This window comes from Podarcis pityusensis, assembly GCF_964106645.2.
Source record: "Podarcis pityusensis genome assembly, chromosome: 12".
Taxonomy (NCBI): Eukaryota; Metazoa; Chordata; class Lepidosauria; order Squamata; family Lacertidae; genus Podarcis; species Podarcis pityusensis.
The window spans coordinates 51,736,842-51,750,871 of record NC_138037.1 but is presented as its reverse complement, the minus strand read 5'-3'; the positions used below and the strand labels follow the sequence as shown (position 1 = coordinate 51,750,871).

The following is a 14,030-nucleotide window of genomic DNA, read 5'->3' as shown; positions in this document are numbered from 1 at the left end:
CAGCACTACACTGGTTACATTATGAAAATAAATTTTGCTAATATTCAAATTTAGCTGGCCTTGTTCATGCGAAATGCTAAGACAAACCATGGGTTAGTGAGAATGAACACGGATATATATTTTCAAATAATGCACACTCACTCTTGCATTTAGAAAGTCTTTAAGGGAGGGAGATAGGGCAGCTGACAAACTACTGGAAGCTGAGCTGAAACTTGTCTTTGATTTTGCCAAATCCAGATCTGCAGGCCAGCTCTAACCACTAGACTTCAAAGCCCTTCTTGATGCACAGAGAAAGACCACAAGAAGTTATCAGAAAATCGATTCACAAGTGAGCTGAAGAGAGAAACAAAGAGTTAAGGGACTAACATGGGACTGACAAGACCATGGAAAAGGATGCTGTCAAAATGATTTTTAAGATAAATGAGCTTCCTCTGCTTGCCCCTGTAATCTGAGCCTAATCCTTTTAAAACCAGGATATCTGCAACCAGTTACAGTAGATGCAGTAGGTTCTTACATCTGAAGGTCAAACAAATCCCAAGCAGCTGAATTTCTTATATATATATAAAACTTATAACAGCAACTCCCCAGTGAAAAATAAAAAGGAAATAGCAGCTGATCAAGGATGCATTTTCTAGAAATCTAAATGCTACAGATGGGCCATAAATGAACTATATTTTGGAAGATAAATCTCAAGTTTTTTGGGTTATTTTAAAGTAACACTAATTATAGGCAGAGGAATAGGAGATTGTAGTGCTTGAATGAATGACACAGTGATCCTATGCAGTTGCCTTTTTCCTGTATAAATCAGTCTTCAGTTATGGCCAAAATGACTATACATATTAGAAATAAGATGAGGGTTGTTTATGTGTTCGTGTAGAAAACCACCTCCTTCCCTAGAATAAGCTCAGATAAATGAAGGCAACTGCGTGGAGCGTAGAAAAGAACATCCCTTTCCATACGGAGACCACAAATTTTCTTAATTGCACCTTTGAATCTGTTAAATAAAAACCCTTAAATCTCTCCTAAGGAGTAAATGCCTGACCAAATGGAATGAGAGCACGTAAGACAGGAAATCAGGCCTGTTTGTACAAAACAGACATGCCCCAAATTACACGGTGGCATGTCCAACTTGGAAAAGAGACCTTTTTGGAATTACCACAACGAGGATTATGGATTGACCAGAAGTTATGTGTTGTGCATGTGGATGTCATATTGCTATAACATTTCAGGCCAAGTCTTTCTTTATCAGTGTTCTAAGGCCTGGTCTACACAATGCAGCAGGACAAGGCAGCAGAGACTGTACCGCTTCAGATTATTTGCCCGGCAGGTTTTCATTACATGGAATGGGATATTTGCAACTGGTATGGCCCACTATTAATATAAAGTGGTACAGTCCATCCTACTTCATTCTGCGGCTTGGTGTACACATACCCGCCAACATTTATCCAATTAAAATAGGAACTTCCTATTCCATGATTAGGGACGCAGGTGGCGCTGTGGGTTAAACCACAGAGACTAGGACTTGCCAATCAGAAGGTCAGCAGTTCAAATCCCCACGATGGGGTGAGCTCCCGTTGCTCAGTCCCTGCTCCTGCCAACCTAGCAGTTCGAAAGCATGTCAAAGTGCAAGTAAATAGGTACCGCTCTGGCGGGAAGGTAAACGTCATTTCTGTGCGCTGCTCTGGTTCGCCAGAAGCGGCTTAGTCATGCTGGCCACATGACCTGGAAGCTGTACGCCGGCTCCCTCGGCCAATAAAGTGAGATGAGCGCCGCAACCCCAGAGTCGGCCATGACTGGACCTAATGGTCAGGGGTCCCTTTACCTATTCCATGATTATACACACACACACACACACACACACACACACATACAGACCTCACCAATCTGACTGGGTTGCCCCAGTCACTCTGGGTGGCTTCCAAGATATATAAAAACATTAAAAACATTAAACATTAAAAACTTCCCTATATAGGGCTGCCTTCAGTTGTATTCTAAAGGCTCCTTGGCTCAGAGGGTCACAAAAATCCATACCCTCTGATGGAAATAGGGGCACCCTAAGGAAAAGCAGGACATTCTGGGATCAGAAACAAGAATGGCTTCTGTAAATCTGGGAACTGTTCTTGGGAAATAGGGACACTTAGAGGGTCTGTTGTACATGAATCAGCCACACACTTCTTCAAAAATACCTGCTGAGACATGGGTTGGGTTTTTTTCAGTTGTAGATGTGTCTAATATAGTCTATCATGCAAAATGCATAGGATTTGGAAAAAAAACCAAACTATCTCTCAACTGAGCATCATATTTCATTACAGTGAAGCTGCGTGGAAGTTTAACCCATTTCTGCCCGCTTCTAATAACTCAGCAGCCTAACGATTCTGCGCTGTAACTACAGTGGTGCCCCGCAAGACGAATGCCTCGCAAGACGGAAAACCCGCTAGACGAAAGAGTTTTCCGTTTTGGAGGTGCTTCGCAAAACGAATCTCCTATGGGCTTGCTTCGCAAGACGAAAATGTCTTGCGAGTTCCTGCGGGTTTTTTTCCCTTCCCCCCCCCTTTTTCTAAGCCGCTAAGCTGCTTATCCGCTTATCCGCTAAGCCGATAAGCCGCTAGAAGCCGCTAGAAGCCGCTAGAAGCCGCTAATAGCGCTAATCCGCTAATCCGTCAATGGGCTTGCTTCGCAAGACGAAAAAACCGCTAGACGAAGAGACTCACAGAACGGATTCTTTTCGTCTTGCAAGGCACCACTGTATGTAGTTTTCAAATGGATTTAGTGTCACCTCTGTTAGGCAGATGGGAGACATATGAAAGACAGTACAGTGGTACCTCGGGTTACATATTCTTCAGGTTACATACGCTTCAGCTTACATACTCTGCTAACCCAGAAATAGTACCTCAGGTTAAGAACTTTGCTTCAGGATGAGAACAGAAATCGTGCACGAATTAAGTACTTCACCTGAGGTACCACTGTATCTAAAATGGGACAGCAAAACAGATACAGTGGTACCTTGGGTTAAGTACTTAATTCGTTCCGGAGGTCCGTACTTAACCTGAAACTGTTCTTAACCTGAAGCACCACTTTAGCTAATGGGGCCTCCTGCTGCTGCTGCGCCGCCAGAGCCTGATTTATGTTCTTATCCTGAAGCAAAGTTCTTAACCTGAAGCTCTATTTCTGGGTTAGAGAGTGTAACTTGAAGCGTATGTAATCCGAGGTACCACTGTACAACTCTTGAAGTTGAATGGCCAAGAGTTCAACATTAGGGCTCTAGTACATGTAGCAGTTGTACAAATGGGGAAATTTTGCTAGGGCAGCTTTTTAACCTTCTTGCAACATGACATGTTATCAACATAATTATAAAAAGTATCAGTTCTAATCTTAAGAGGCTGACCACTCATTTTAAAATTTGAAGATAACATTTAGCATGTAATAAAAATACTCTGTTCTCAAACACAATCCTATATAGTTCTGTCCAAAGATAAATCCCACAGAGTTCCATTGGACTTACTCCCAAGTAAGCAGGTTTGGAATTGCAGTGTCAATGTAGAGCATGATAGCATATGTTTTGATTGATTACAAGGATTACCCATTCTCATAATCTGCCTGCATTTAAAAATTTAATGCATTTTTAAAAATCAAATAACTGAATCCACTCTAGGCTGCTATAACTTGAACCATTTACCACCAGGCGATAGCTTTTATTGGAAGCTTTTTCATCACAGAAGGCTCAAAGGTGTTTGTAGCACATACAAATGATACTATGTTACATGGCCAGACTTAAGCCTAGTTCTTATTGAAGTGGGAACCCGGGGGCAGGGGTGATGGAAACTCCTTCACAGAATAACAGTCCTACTCATGAGAAGACTAGGCAAGAGCAACATCTGGCTTTTGTTAGGAAAAGCGCCCACCTGCACTCTGAAGCCACAGGCTTATCACTTTCCTGAGAACTTTAATGTTTGGTTACTTGTTCAAGATTGCTTTGAGACAAGAATCCTCCATGAGCTGATAACTGACTAGTTTTTTATCCTGTAGAAACCACAAAGCAACTACTTCCAATGACTGGCCAAACAATGGCTCAGTTCCTCACCTGGGCTACTGGTCCACTTTCCTTGCACTCCAGGTCTTTCCCATCATGATCCCTCTCTCACTCACACACACACACTTCTCGAGACAGCTCCTTTAGTAAAGGGTAAAGGACCCCTGACCATTAGGTCCAGTCGTGGCCGACTCTGGTGTTGCGACGCTCATCTTGCTTTATTGGCTGAGGGAGCCGGCGTACAGCTTCCGGGTCATGTGGTCAGCATGACAAAGCCACTTCTGGCGAACCAGAGCAGCACACGGAAATGCCGTTTACCTTCCTGCCGGAGTGGTACCTATTTATCTACTTGCACTTTGACGTCCTTTCGAACTGCTAGGTTGGCAGGAGCAGGGACCGAGCAACAGGAGCTCACCCCGTCACGGGGATTCAAACCACCAACCTTCTGATCGGCAAGTCCTAGGCTCTGGTTTAACCCACAGCACCACCCACATCCCTTGACAGCTCCTTTACCCTCAACCAAATTCCACTTACCCTCAACCAAATTCCACTTGCCTTCAGATTTGACTTGAAAGACACTACGGTAAATGTCCCATGGACCATCTAACATACTGCTCATCATCTCAGCAACAGGCTTTTGCAAAATGGCAATTTTGGATTTTTTCCGGAGCAGGAACTCAGCCATTGGTACATATGGACTAAAACACTGCCTCAATGTGTCACTTCTCCAATGAAAAACTGGCCCTAACCAAGTATTCCATCTCTCTTTTGGGTAACCTACTGAGAGTCCACCAAAGGAAAAAGTATAGCACCCTATCACATTTCCAAAAACATCCCAAGCTGCTCTGAGTACATTTCACTTTCCCCTTACTAAACTGCTGGGGATAGAGAGTCTTAGGGAAGGAGAGTCTGAGAATACTTTATTTTTCAAATGTTTGCATGTAGGGAAAAAAGAGAGGGAGCATTTCCCCCCATGCTGGCACAAGCCACAAAGATCACGGCAGTGCCATCAATGCTTCAGGCACTGAAATAAAACAGCAGGATTGCTGTAAGGGAACTGGACACCTCTGAGAAGAAGTCATTGGCCAATGGCTAACCATGGTTTGTGTATCAGGAACCCTCAACAGGCTTGCTCACTTCTTCTCCTCCTCACTCACACTCTTTCCCTCTTCTCTGTTCATCATTATAAACATAAGAGTCCAATCCACTGCTCAATGCAGCGGCAGCAAAGCATGATGCTATAGCATCCCTGGCAATGCGTATCCAACCTGGGTTCCACTAGGCAGGAACCCCACTTAGCCTTCAGACAAGGAAGGTTGCTAGTTCAGAACCCAAATTCTAGATCAGAGGTAGGCAACTTTATCCAAGGATGGGCAGGTCAATGGTCTGTCCATCAGAGAATGGGCCAGAGCGTGTGTGCGCGCGTGCTCTTCCGGGTCGGAGGAGCGCCCATGTGCATGCACACATGCTATTTCTGATGCTCCTCCGACCCAGAAGTGCATCCGAAATAGCATGGGTGCTTCTCCATCCCGCCAGCATGCGCACACACTATTTCCAGCGCACATCCGGGTCGGAGGAGCACCTGTGCGCACCATCAACCCAGAAGTTGGTTCCCATACTGCAGGGGGGCGGTGGGTGGGTGGGGGGTGGCAAGGGTTACCATGGGCTGGTTAGACAAGCCTTGTGGGCTGCTACCGGCCCATGGGCCTTAGGTTGCTGACCCCTGTTCTAGGCAAAGCAGTGCTTGTAGCCAGGACATAACTAATAATAATAATAATAATAAAATTTATTTGTACCCTGCCCTCCCCGGCCAGAGCCGGGCTCAGGGCGGCTAACATGCCAGTAAAATGTTACGTCTGACTCTGCAACTCCTACATGGCTGATATCCTGGGTGACTTCAATAAGCAAAGCAGGACTGGGAACTTCTCCTTTTTAAAATGTTCTTAACAAGAGGGCAGTTTGCTTTTCAGAACCTGTTCCTACCAAATTGTCTAAATGAGCTATCAAATGAAAGAGGACAATTACTGAGCAGTCCCTGTCATTAAGGCATATTGATATAGAACATGTAATTGGGTGAGGCCCATTTCCAATATATATAATTATCATACAGTTGGGATTTCAGTTCAAGGTGCCATTTATCTCTCAGCACCATCTCAAACTGCCACTCTTAAAAGCAAGCAAAAGACTCTCTGGTGTGAAAGATGTAGCTCCTTTCTAATAAAAACCGATAAACTTCTAGGTCTGGTTACAAAGAAAATAAGCCCAGAGGTCAATGCCTCCTGTTGCTGCAGAAAAAGGAGAAAGAAGGAGGCCATTAAAAGCTGTCTGTTGTTAATGACCTACAGAGGTCATTAACATTAGGCTCTTTCATTTGAACACAAGCCTGACTTCAAAAGAGTCTAGGATCCCAATTTGCTTGGAAGGGTATCACTGATTTCAGCGAAACTTCCTTCCACAAGACAGTGTCGTGTTGTTTTGAGTACTAACATACTTCAATTGTTAACTACAAAACCAAACTGCACAAAGAGAGGGGAGAAAATGCTTCAGATTAACTCAGCATTCTTTGCTTAACATTTTTTAATTTCTTTGGGTTTATTTTCAAAGGATTCACCCCACTACACCCACCCACCCTCCAACTGTTCTTCTGTTCAAATTGACCATAGGCTGGATTGAGACAAAGCTAATCACTTAGATACTATAAAAATCAATGACTAATTTGAATCCTATTGATTTCAGTGGAACCTAAGTTGGACTTGGTTTGTATCCAGATCCACTACTATACACTTCTAATCTATGGGAACACATTCAAAATGTGTTCTTGCTATACAGTTGTACCTTGGAAGTCGAACGGAATCCGTTCTGGAAGTCCGTTCGACTTCCAAAACCAAAGCGCAGCTTCCGATAGGCTGCAGGAAGGTCCTGCAGCCAATCGGAAGCCACAGAATCCTTGTCGGACGTTCAGCTTCGAAACCAGGAAATTCACTTCCAGGTTTCAATCATCCAGGTTCCGATTTGTTCCGATCTTGTGCTCAAGATCCAAGGTACGACTGTATATTGATCAGTACAATAGCAACCATCCAAGAGCATAGAAGCATTCTATATAAAGTGTTTTTTTGTGGGGGAGAGGGGGAAATTTCTTTATTTATGAAATATCCACTGACAACTAACCTTGCAAAACATTTGCCACACAGATGGCCATTTCTAAAATAGCAATGCTAGGACAACTAACCAAATGATGCAAGGTTAATAAGCAGGCACACTTGAGAGAACACCTCAAAAAATCCTCTCTATAACGATGCACATTTTGAGGACTAATTGTCCTTTAAGCCTATGCAAAGCAATCTTTCAGCCTCTGGCCAAGGCACTGATGCTGGCTGGCTACAGAGCAGTGTGGAAACAAAATAGCTCAATAAATGAAGTCTTTTAAATATCAGCGTGCCCTTTCTCACCCCAGTGAAGAGGAACAGGGGGTTTGCCCAGAAATCCCATTAACATGGCTCATGAAATTTCAGAGTCTAAAGGAAATGAGAGCCAGCAACAATAACACTTGCATGGAAAGTAAATGCTACTCTAATAATTACTGAGCCGGGCCATATTTCTTCCTTTAAATCTTACCATTAGATATTCAGTGTCCATGCACCTAATATACGTTTTCGGGAGTTTACATAAGCCATTTGAAACAAAGAGCCAGTTATTGTCCTCACTTCTTGTAGCTACAATAACCAGATGAAAGCATATTACATTTAATCTACTAAGCAGCGCTTAGCAGGCACATGAAAAAACAAACCGAGATGCACGGCAGGTTACTGTATATCAGGAGGGCTATCCGAGGGAGATTATAAACCTGGCAGCCAGGGTGGTCTTGATTCTGAGGTTTACCTCTGCTGAGAATACATTTCAGGTGGCAATATGGGGGAAAGATGGGCCTCTTCTGCTGGATCGTGTTCATTAACAGAGCAGCTGCTAACAGTATCCGAGCAAGCTGCTTTTTTCAATGGAAAGATGCTTTACATAGGACCACTAAACACAACACCATTATGATGATGTTGTTGAGGTGGACAGGTCTGCTTGTCTCTAGGGATGCGCTTGTGCAGCAAAAGAAATATGTTGACTGTTTTTTGTTGACTGTTTTTATGTTTTTGTGTGTTTAAATGTTGAAAATCAATAAAAATTTTGGGGGGAAAAGAAATAAGTAAAGTGGGACATGGAAGACACAGCATACCTTCACTGATGGGTGGGACCTGTCATAGCTCTCAAGAATCAGGGGAACTTGGAGGCTCCCTTTGAAATCACTAAGAGTCGGAACATTTTATCATATGTGGTGGGAATGTAAAAAGGTGAAAAACTTCTGGGAAATGATATATAATGAGATGAAAAAAATGTTGACATATACATTTATTAAGAAACCAGAAGCATTTTTACAGGGCATTGTAGGAGATGATGTAAATAGAAACGATTATTTGCAATGACGGCAGCAAGAATATTATTGGCACAAAAATGGAAGCAAGAAGAATTACCGACGAAAGAAGATTGGAGGATGAAATTGATGAACTATGCAGGATTAGATAAACTAACAGGAAGAATTCGAAACCGGCGGGACCAGAGATTCACAGAAGACTGGTGTAAATTTGCGGACTATTTGAAAAGTAATTGTGACGATCAGATTACATTTGTAGGTTTGCAAGAAGTTTTGTGAGGTGAATAATTTGAATTATTGCATAATTGGATAAAAAGGAAGACGTTAGTTAAGATCATTAAAGGCAATATGAATTTCAGAAATGCAGAAGAAATGATAAAAATGGGGATCATCAGAGGTGCTGATGGAAGTCCCAAAAGACTGTATAAGATGTGAAATTTTGTGGTATGTATGACATTTAATATGTTTAAAAATGAATAAAAAATATTTTTTAAAAAATCACTAAGAGTCAAAGGGATGACGCCAACTGCAGATTTGTATCCTTAGTTATCTCACTCAGCTAATGCCTCCTTGCAGCTGAAAAGCAGGGGAGGTTAGCTGAATGAAATAATTAGAGATAGCGAAGCTTCTCTCCCTCCCCCATTTCTCAATACGTCATCAAACTTTGGGAGGTTTAATTTAGGTTTTACATTTTGTAAATTGTATAATTTTAAGTCCCTTCAAAATCTGGATGACAAAAAGCAGGGTGTGTAAGTCTGCTCCCAGACTTTGAAACTCCCTTCCTAGACTGTCTTATTTTGGGAACTGCTTTTTTTTTTTTTAAAGGCTTTTAATAATGCTGTGCTGTTTTTAATATCCCAATACAAGAAGAAAGCTAAAAGCATCTGGGCAATCAAGTGAGAATTCTTTTCGCTCCCACGAGCAAACCAGTGACTGCAAGAATATTAAGAACAGAAAGAAGCTGCAGAAAGCTTCTTCTGCGCAGAAGCTTTTATTTGTAAAATAGCTTAATAAATAGGAGAGCCAAGCTCCCTTGATTTTACACCCCTAGGACAAATGAAAGCAGTTAAAACTCCACTAATCTCCATGGTCTGAAACCTAAAATAAATTAATTTATAGAAGTTAACAAAAGGAAAGTTCCTTCTCTTCCTCTCCTTGAGGAACCCCCAAAAAGCCTGAATCCCCCAAAGAAAAACCTCTCTGGGGGTTCAGGAGGCCCCGACTGAGGAATATGGGACAGGGTGTGGGGAGCTGTTGTGAGAGGAAAGAACAGAAAACATTTCCATGAAGGTGGCGGTCAGAGGTGACTGTGGGGTGTAGGGTGAGATGAGAAACTTTCCTTCCATTTACTTCCATAGTTTATCTTGAAGTCCAAGCTCATGACTTCAGATTAACAAAAATACAGCATTGCCTGTCCCCAAAGCTGACCGGTTATTCCTACTTTTTGCCACATTTTGATGAAGAAGAGCTCTCTGGAGAAGTTGAAGGCAACGTTCGTGTCATACGCATCGTCCCCAATGTTGGAGATGGTGATGTTCAGGGAAACGTTCTTCACGGCTCCCAAAGCCAGATAGGGAGCCCTATCATCCACGCTGTGAACAGAAACGACAACAGGTTAACCCTTTGCTACTCATTCCCATCTTTCCTCAATTCACAGTAGAGAAACGTGACATCTCACTTAAAAAAACGCAAGCCAAAGGAGTTTTCCTGTTATAGGGAGACAAGAATGAGGTGTCTGGCTCACCTCCTAGTCAGTCACTGTGTGGCCAGGCCAAAAGCATTACTTGAGACCACAATGCAAATCAGAGATCATATTTCATCCACCATCAGTGCTTGCTGCAGTTACTGTGCACTGAAATGAATGAGAAAAATGGATTGGCCCCATGTGCACCACACGGAGCTCACTTGAGGAAGAGGGTTGGATAGTATTGCATACAAAATGAACATTAACCTAAAAACACTGTAACTGCAAGAAAGCAGGCAAAAGAGAATAGAATGCATATGTTGTCAATAAAGCAACGTAAGCCATTGTAGACATGATATGCCATTTCACATCACTGCATCCTCTACAACAACAGCAGCAGCAGCAGCTTGCTTGACTGAGTCAATCATAAGGAGGCCAAGAATATCTGGGATTATTGTGGAGTCTGTAGGGGCAAAAAGCAGTAGCTGGAAGCGCAAGTTGATGCACTGCTGGACCTCTTGCAGAGAGGTCACGGTAGGCAAAAGTGAGTGCTTGCAGATGATTCTTTCTTTGCAGTCCTTTAAATCGGCATTAGAGCCAGATTTTCTCAACCTTGGATCCCCAGATGTAGTTGGAATACAACTACCATCCAGTGGTGAAGTGAAGGCCCAAGACAGGAGTTGATCATCATGTGAGCTGCGCACAGGTGGGCTGAAGCGAGCTACCACCATTCCTGTGGAGCCTCCTTTTATTGAGACAAATATGCAAGCCAGGCAAATACATTTTGGGCTGTGACCTTTACACATCTTCCGTCCCGAGATCGTGGGGTGGTACAAAGTTATTTCGGCATCTGTTTCCACAGCGTCATTTTTCCCTTGCACAGTGTATGACGAAGGAGACAAAAGGTCTCAGGGACAAAAGGTTACAGACAGGACACTGCTGACTGCTGAGACCGCAAAAGGTCAGACATAGGGAACGATGTTCCAGACAGCCATGGCTTGTCTGAGGGGGAGTTTGCCCTGCACCCCAGGGTCACACGTGCAGGCAGACTGTTGCTGTCTGCTGGTGGGAGTGTGCTCCTTCCGGACCTCAGTGTCCACTCCATGATATCCCTACACAGTGGCGTCTCAAAGGGGGGCAGGGGCGGTCCTCCCGGGGTGCCATGTCTGGGGGGGACAAGAAGGCACCCCGTGGGGTGTTCACCCCACCACCCCTGGGTGCGGCGGCACGAGCAGCCATTGCGCCACTGCAGCCACATGTGGAGAATCCTCCGTTTGCAGCTGCAGCCACGAGCAGAGGCTTCCGCCACCATCCGTATGGTGCTCGAGCGGTGCTGGCGGCAAACCGCTATGTACAACGCATGCATGGTGTCGCATGCATGCGCTGTACATAGCAATGCCACACATGCGTTGTACGTAGCAGCGCAATGCATGCGCAGCCAGCGGTTTGCCCCACTCTGGGTGTCCGTTAGCCTTCATTCACCCCTGCTCCCATCATCCCTGTTGAGAAGGGAGCTGTAGTCCAAGCACACCTGGGGACTCAAGGTTGATAAAGGATGCATTAGACTGATCCCAGAAGAACTGAAATGACCAGACTGGGTGGGTGGGGTGGGGAGGGGCATCCTGCCTTGAGTGCCTTTGTCAAAGGGTGTTTATAGCTCAGATTTACATCTATTTAAAAAAAATTAATTCTGACTGAAGACATAGCTACATGCCACCTGTCCAAATACATGGAACCTCATGCATGGAAGCATACTGGAAGATAATTGAAGTGCAGAAGCAGCAGGCAGCGAAAGGGTTAAGCACACTCCAAATTACCCTCTTGGTGCTTTTGGTGGGTTTTAACATTTCATTCATTCATTCATTCATTTCTAGAACAGATGTAGTCCTTCCATCAAAAATTGATTCCGAGGCTACTGATAATAACACAGCTATTAGAAATGCGTTCCTCGTGTTTTTGTAACATGAGCATCAGTAGTGGCACATGTGGTGAGGAAGAGCCACAGAGTCATCCTTGTGACATTGGCATTGATGCTGGGCTGCAGTAGTGCACCACCACTAATCCAGTTCTCCCACCGCTGCAGCCGCACACCCCCAACCTCACTGCCAGCCCAGCCCCACCAAAGTAAGCGCCAGCCCCACCACATGTCAATCAGTCTCCTTCCTTGGCATGCAGAGGATATAAAAGTACATAATTCAAAAAATAAAATTGGCGCCTGTTCATAAAAGGAGATACTTTAAGAGGAAACATAATCAGGTTAAAAAGTGCCTTTCAAGTCTTGCAGCGACGTAGTTTAATGGCATCTCTCAGAAATGTTGCTACATTCTCCGTAATTTCGCACCTATGACCGTTCAGTACACAGGAAACCCTGAAGAAGTCGGGGAAATTTAACCTTTCTTACAGCATGGAGTATAAATATTTATCGTGGATTTTTGCATAAAATGGGCAGTAAATAGAACATGTGCAATGGTTCTGACCGGTTTTGTACTGCAAGGACAATGCCTTTCTGAGAATGGAATGCACTGCTACAGATGCATAAGTTTGACCCAGAAGACCCTGAGGTTGTAGCCATGGTGCTCCCCAAAGATTGCAAGACTATAACTCCCATCATCCCCAACCTTCTGGCTCAGAATGATGGGATATGCAGTTCAACAGCATCAGGGGGAGGGGCTACCCCGACTTTAAAATTTTTTATTCCGGTTTAAAGCATTCAAACTATATATACAATAAACTACTGATCGCCTTACATACAGGGAAGCACAGAATTTTTCACTAAGTTAACAATGAATAAGTATCACGGGTCACTATCTGCAGCTGCTGGTAGAGTAGAGTAAAATATATGAAAAATAGGGAATTTTTTAAAGTAGTCATTAAGTACAGCATGTATTCCACCCTTGAGGGGAGGAGGGAAGTGGGATTCTTTGGAAAGCACGAACTAAATGTCTGAACTGAAGGAACTGCCATCAGATTCATAGCTTTAGGGTACTTTATTGAAAACCTCATTGGTTTGAGTCTGACAGAGGATTTCTAATCCCCATCACAACAGCAACAGGAGACTGAGCTTAGGCCTTCCTTTCAAGACAGCAGTTTCCTGAGTCATTAAATCTCAGGACATCTGGAATGAATCAGGTACACTTTCAGTAAGAACTGGATTAAGAAAAAGAATCTCTCCATTGGCAAGGGAATTCCTGAGCCCTGTTTGCTTATCCGGGGCATGATGTCATTGGGTATGGATTGCCTGCAGTGATGTATGAACTGCACTGCCAATGTGGTGCCATCCTGCTTTAGCATCTGCAGTTCATTAAACAGGAAGCGCTGCCGTCATCAAAATGTGTTGGTTGAACTGCATTGTTCAAGAAACAACATGACCCAGGCTTCATTGGGACACAGACAAACAGACAGGCACACACACCGTTCTTAAGGAATTGAAGATGTAAGCAAAACAGTAAATGAAAGAGGGATATCGGTTTTATTTTATTAACTGATTAGCATTTATGTGGGCAGCCTAGTTCCTATCAAGGGGGGAGGCTGGTTCCCATGGCCACTAAACTCCTTAGCCAGACTTATTTTAAGTCTGGATTGCTCTGTGCACATGTGAATATTGTCTAGATTATCTCTGCTTAGAAGAGGTTTCGCTCAAGAATTTGACTGTCAAAGCATTCCAGTGGGGCTTATATTCCAGTGGGCCTTAGGCTCTTCAAAACAGTGCTTTAGACCGTGATAAAATCTGTGCTTACAAAATCAAGTTATATAATAGCACAGGGAAAAGGCAAGGAAATTTGTCGTCTGCAGATTCTTTGGTTTATCCAGGGCAAAACTTAAGCAGATGACTGCACAAGTACACAAAATCTCTACGTATAAATAACATGGCGAATCAACATGAATTAGCATGTACTCAA

The 14,030-nt window shown here is 43.6% G+C and overlaps 1 protein-coding gene across 1 annotated transcript in view; it reads right to left on the bottom strand.

The window, feature by feature from the left end:
• ITGA9 (integrin subunit alpha 9) overlaps window positions 1-14,030 on the bottom strand; it is a 231,898-nt gene that overhangs the window by 68,008 nt on the left and 149,860 nt on the right. The window contains exon 18 of the mRNA XM_080975757.1: window positions 9,889-10,039. Coding sequence (XP_080831883.1) covers window positions 9,889-10,039 — 151 coding nt within the window. The remainder of the gene's footprint in view (window positions 1-9,888; window positions 10,040-14,030) is intronic.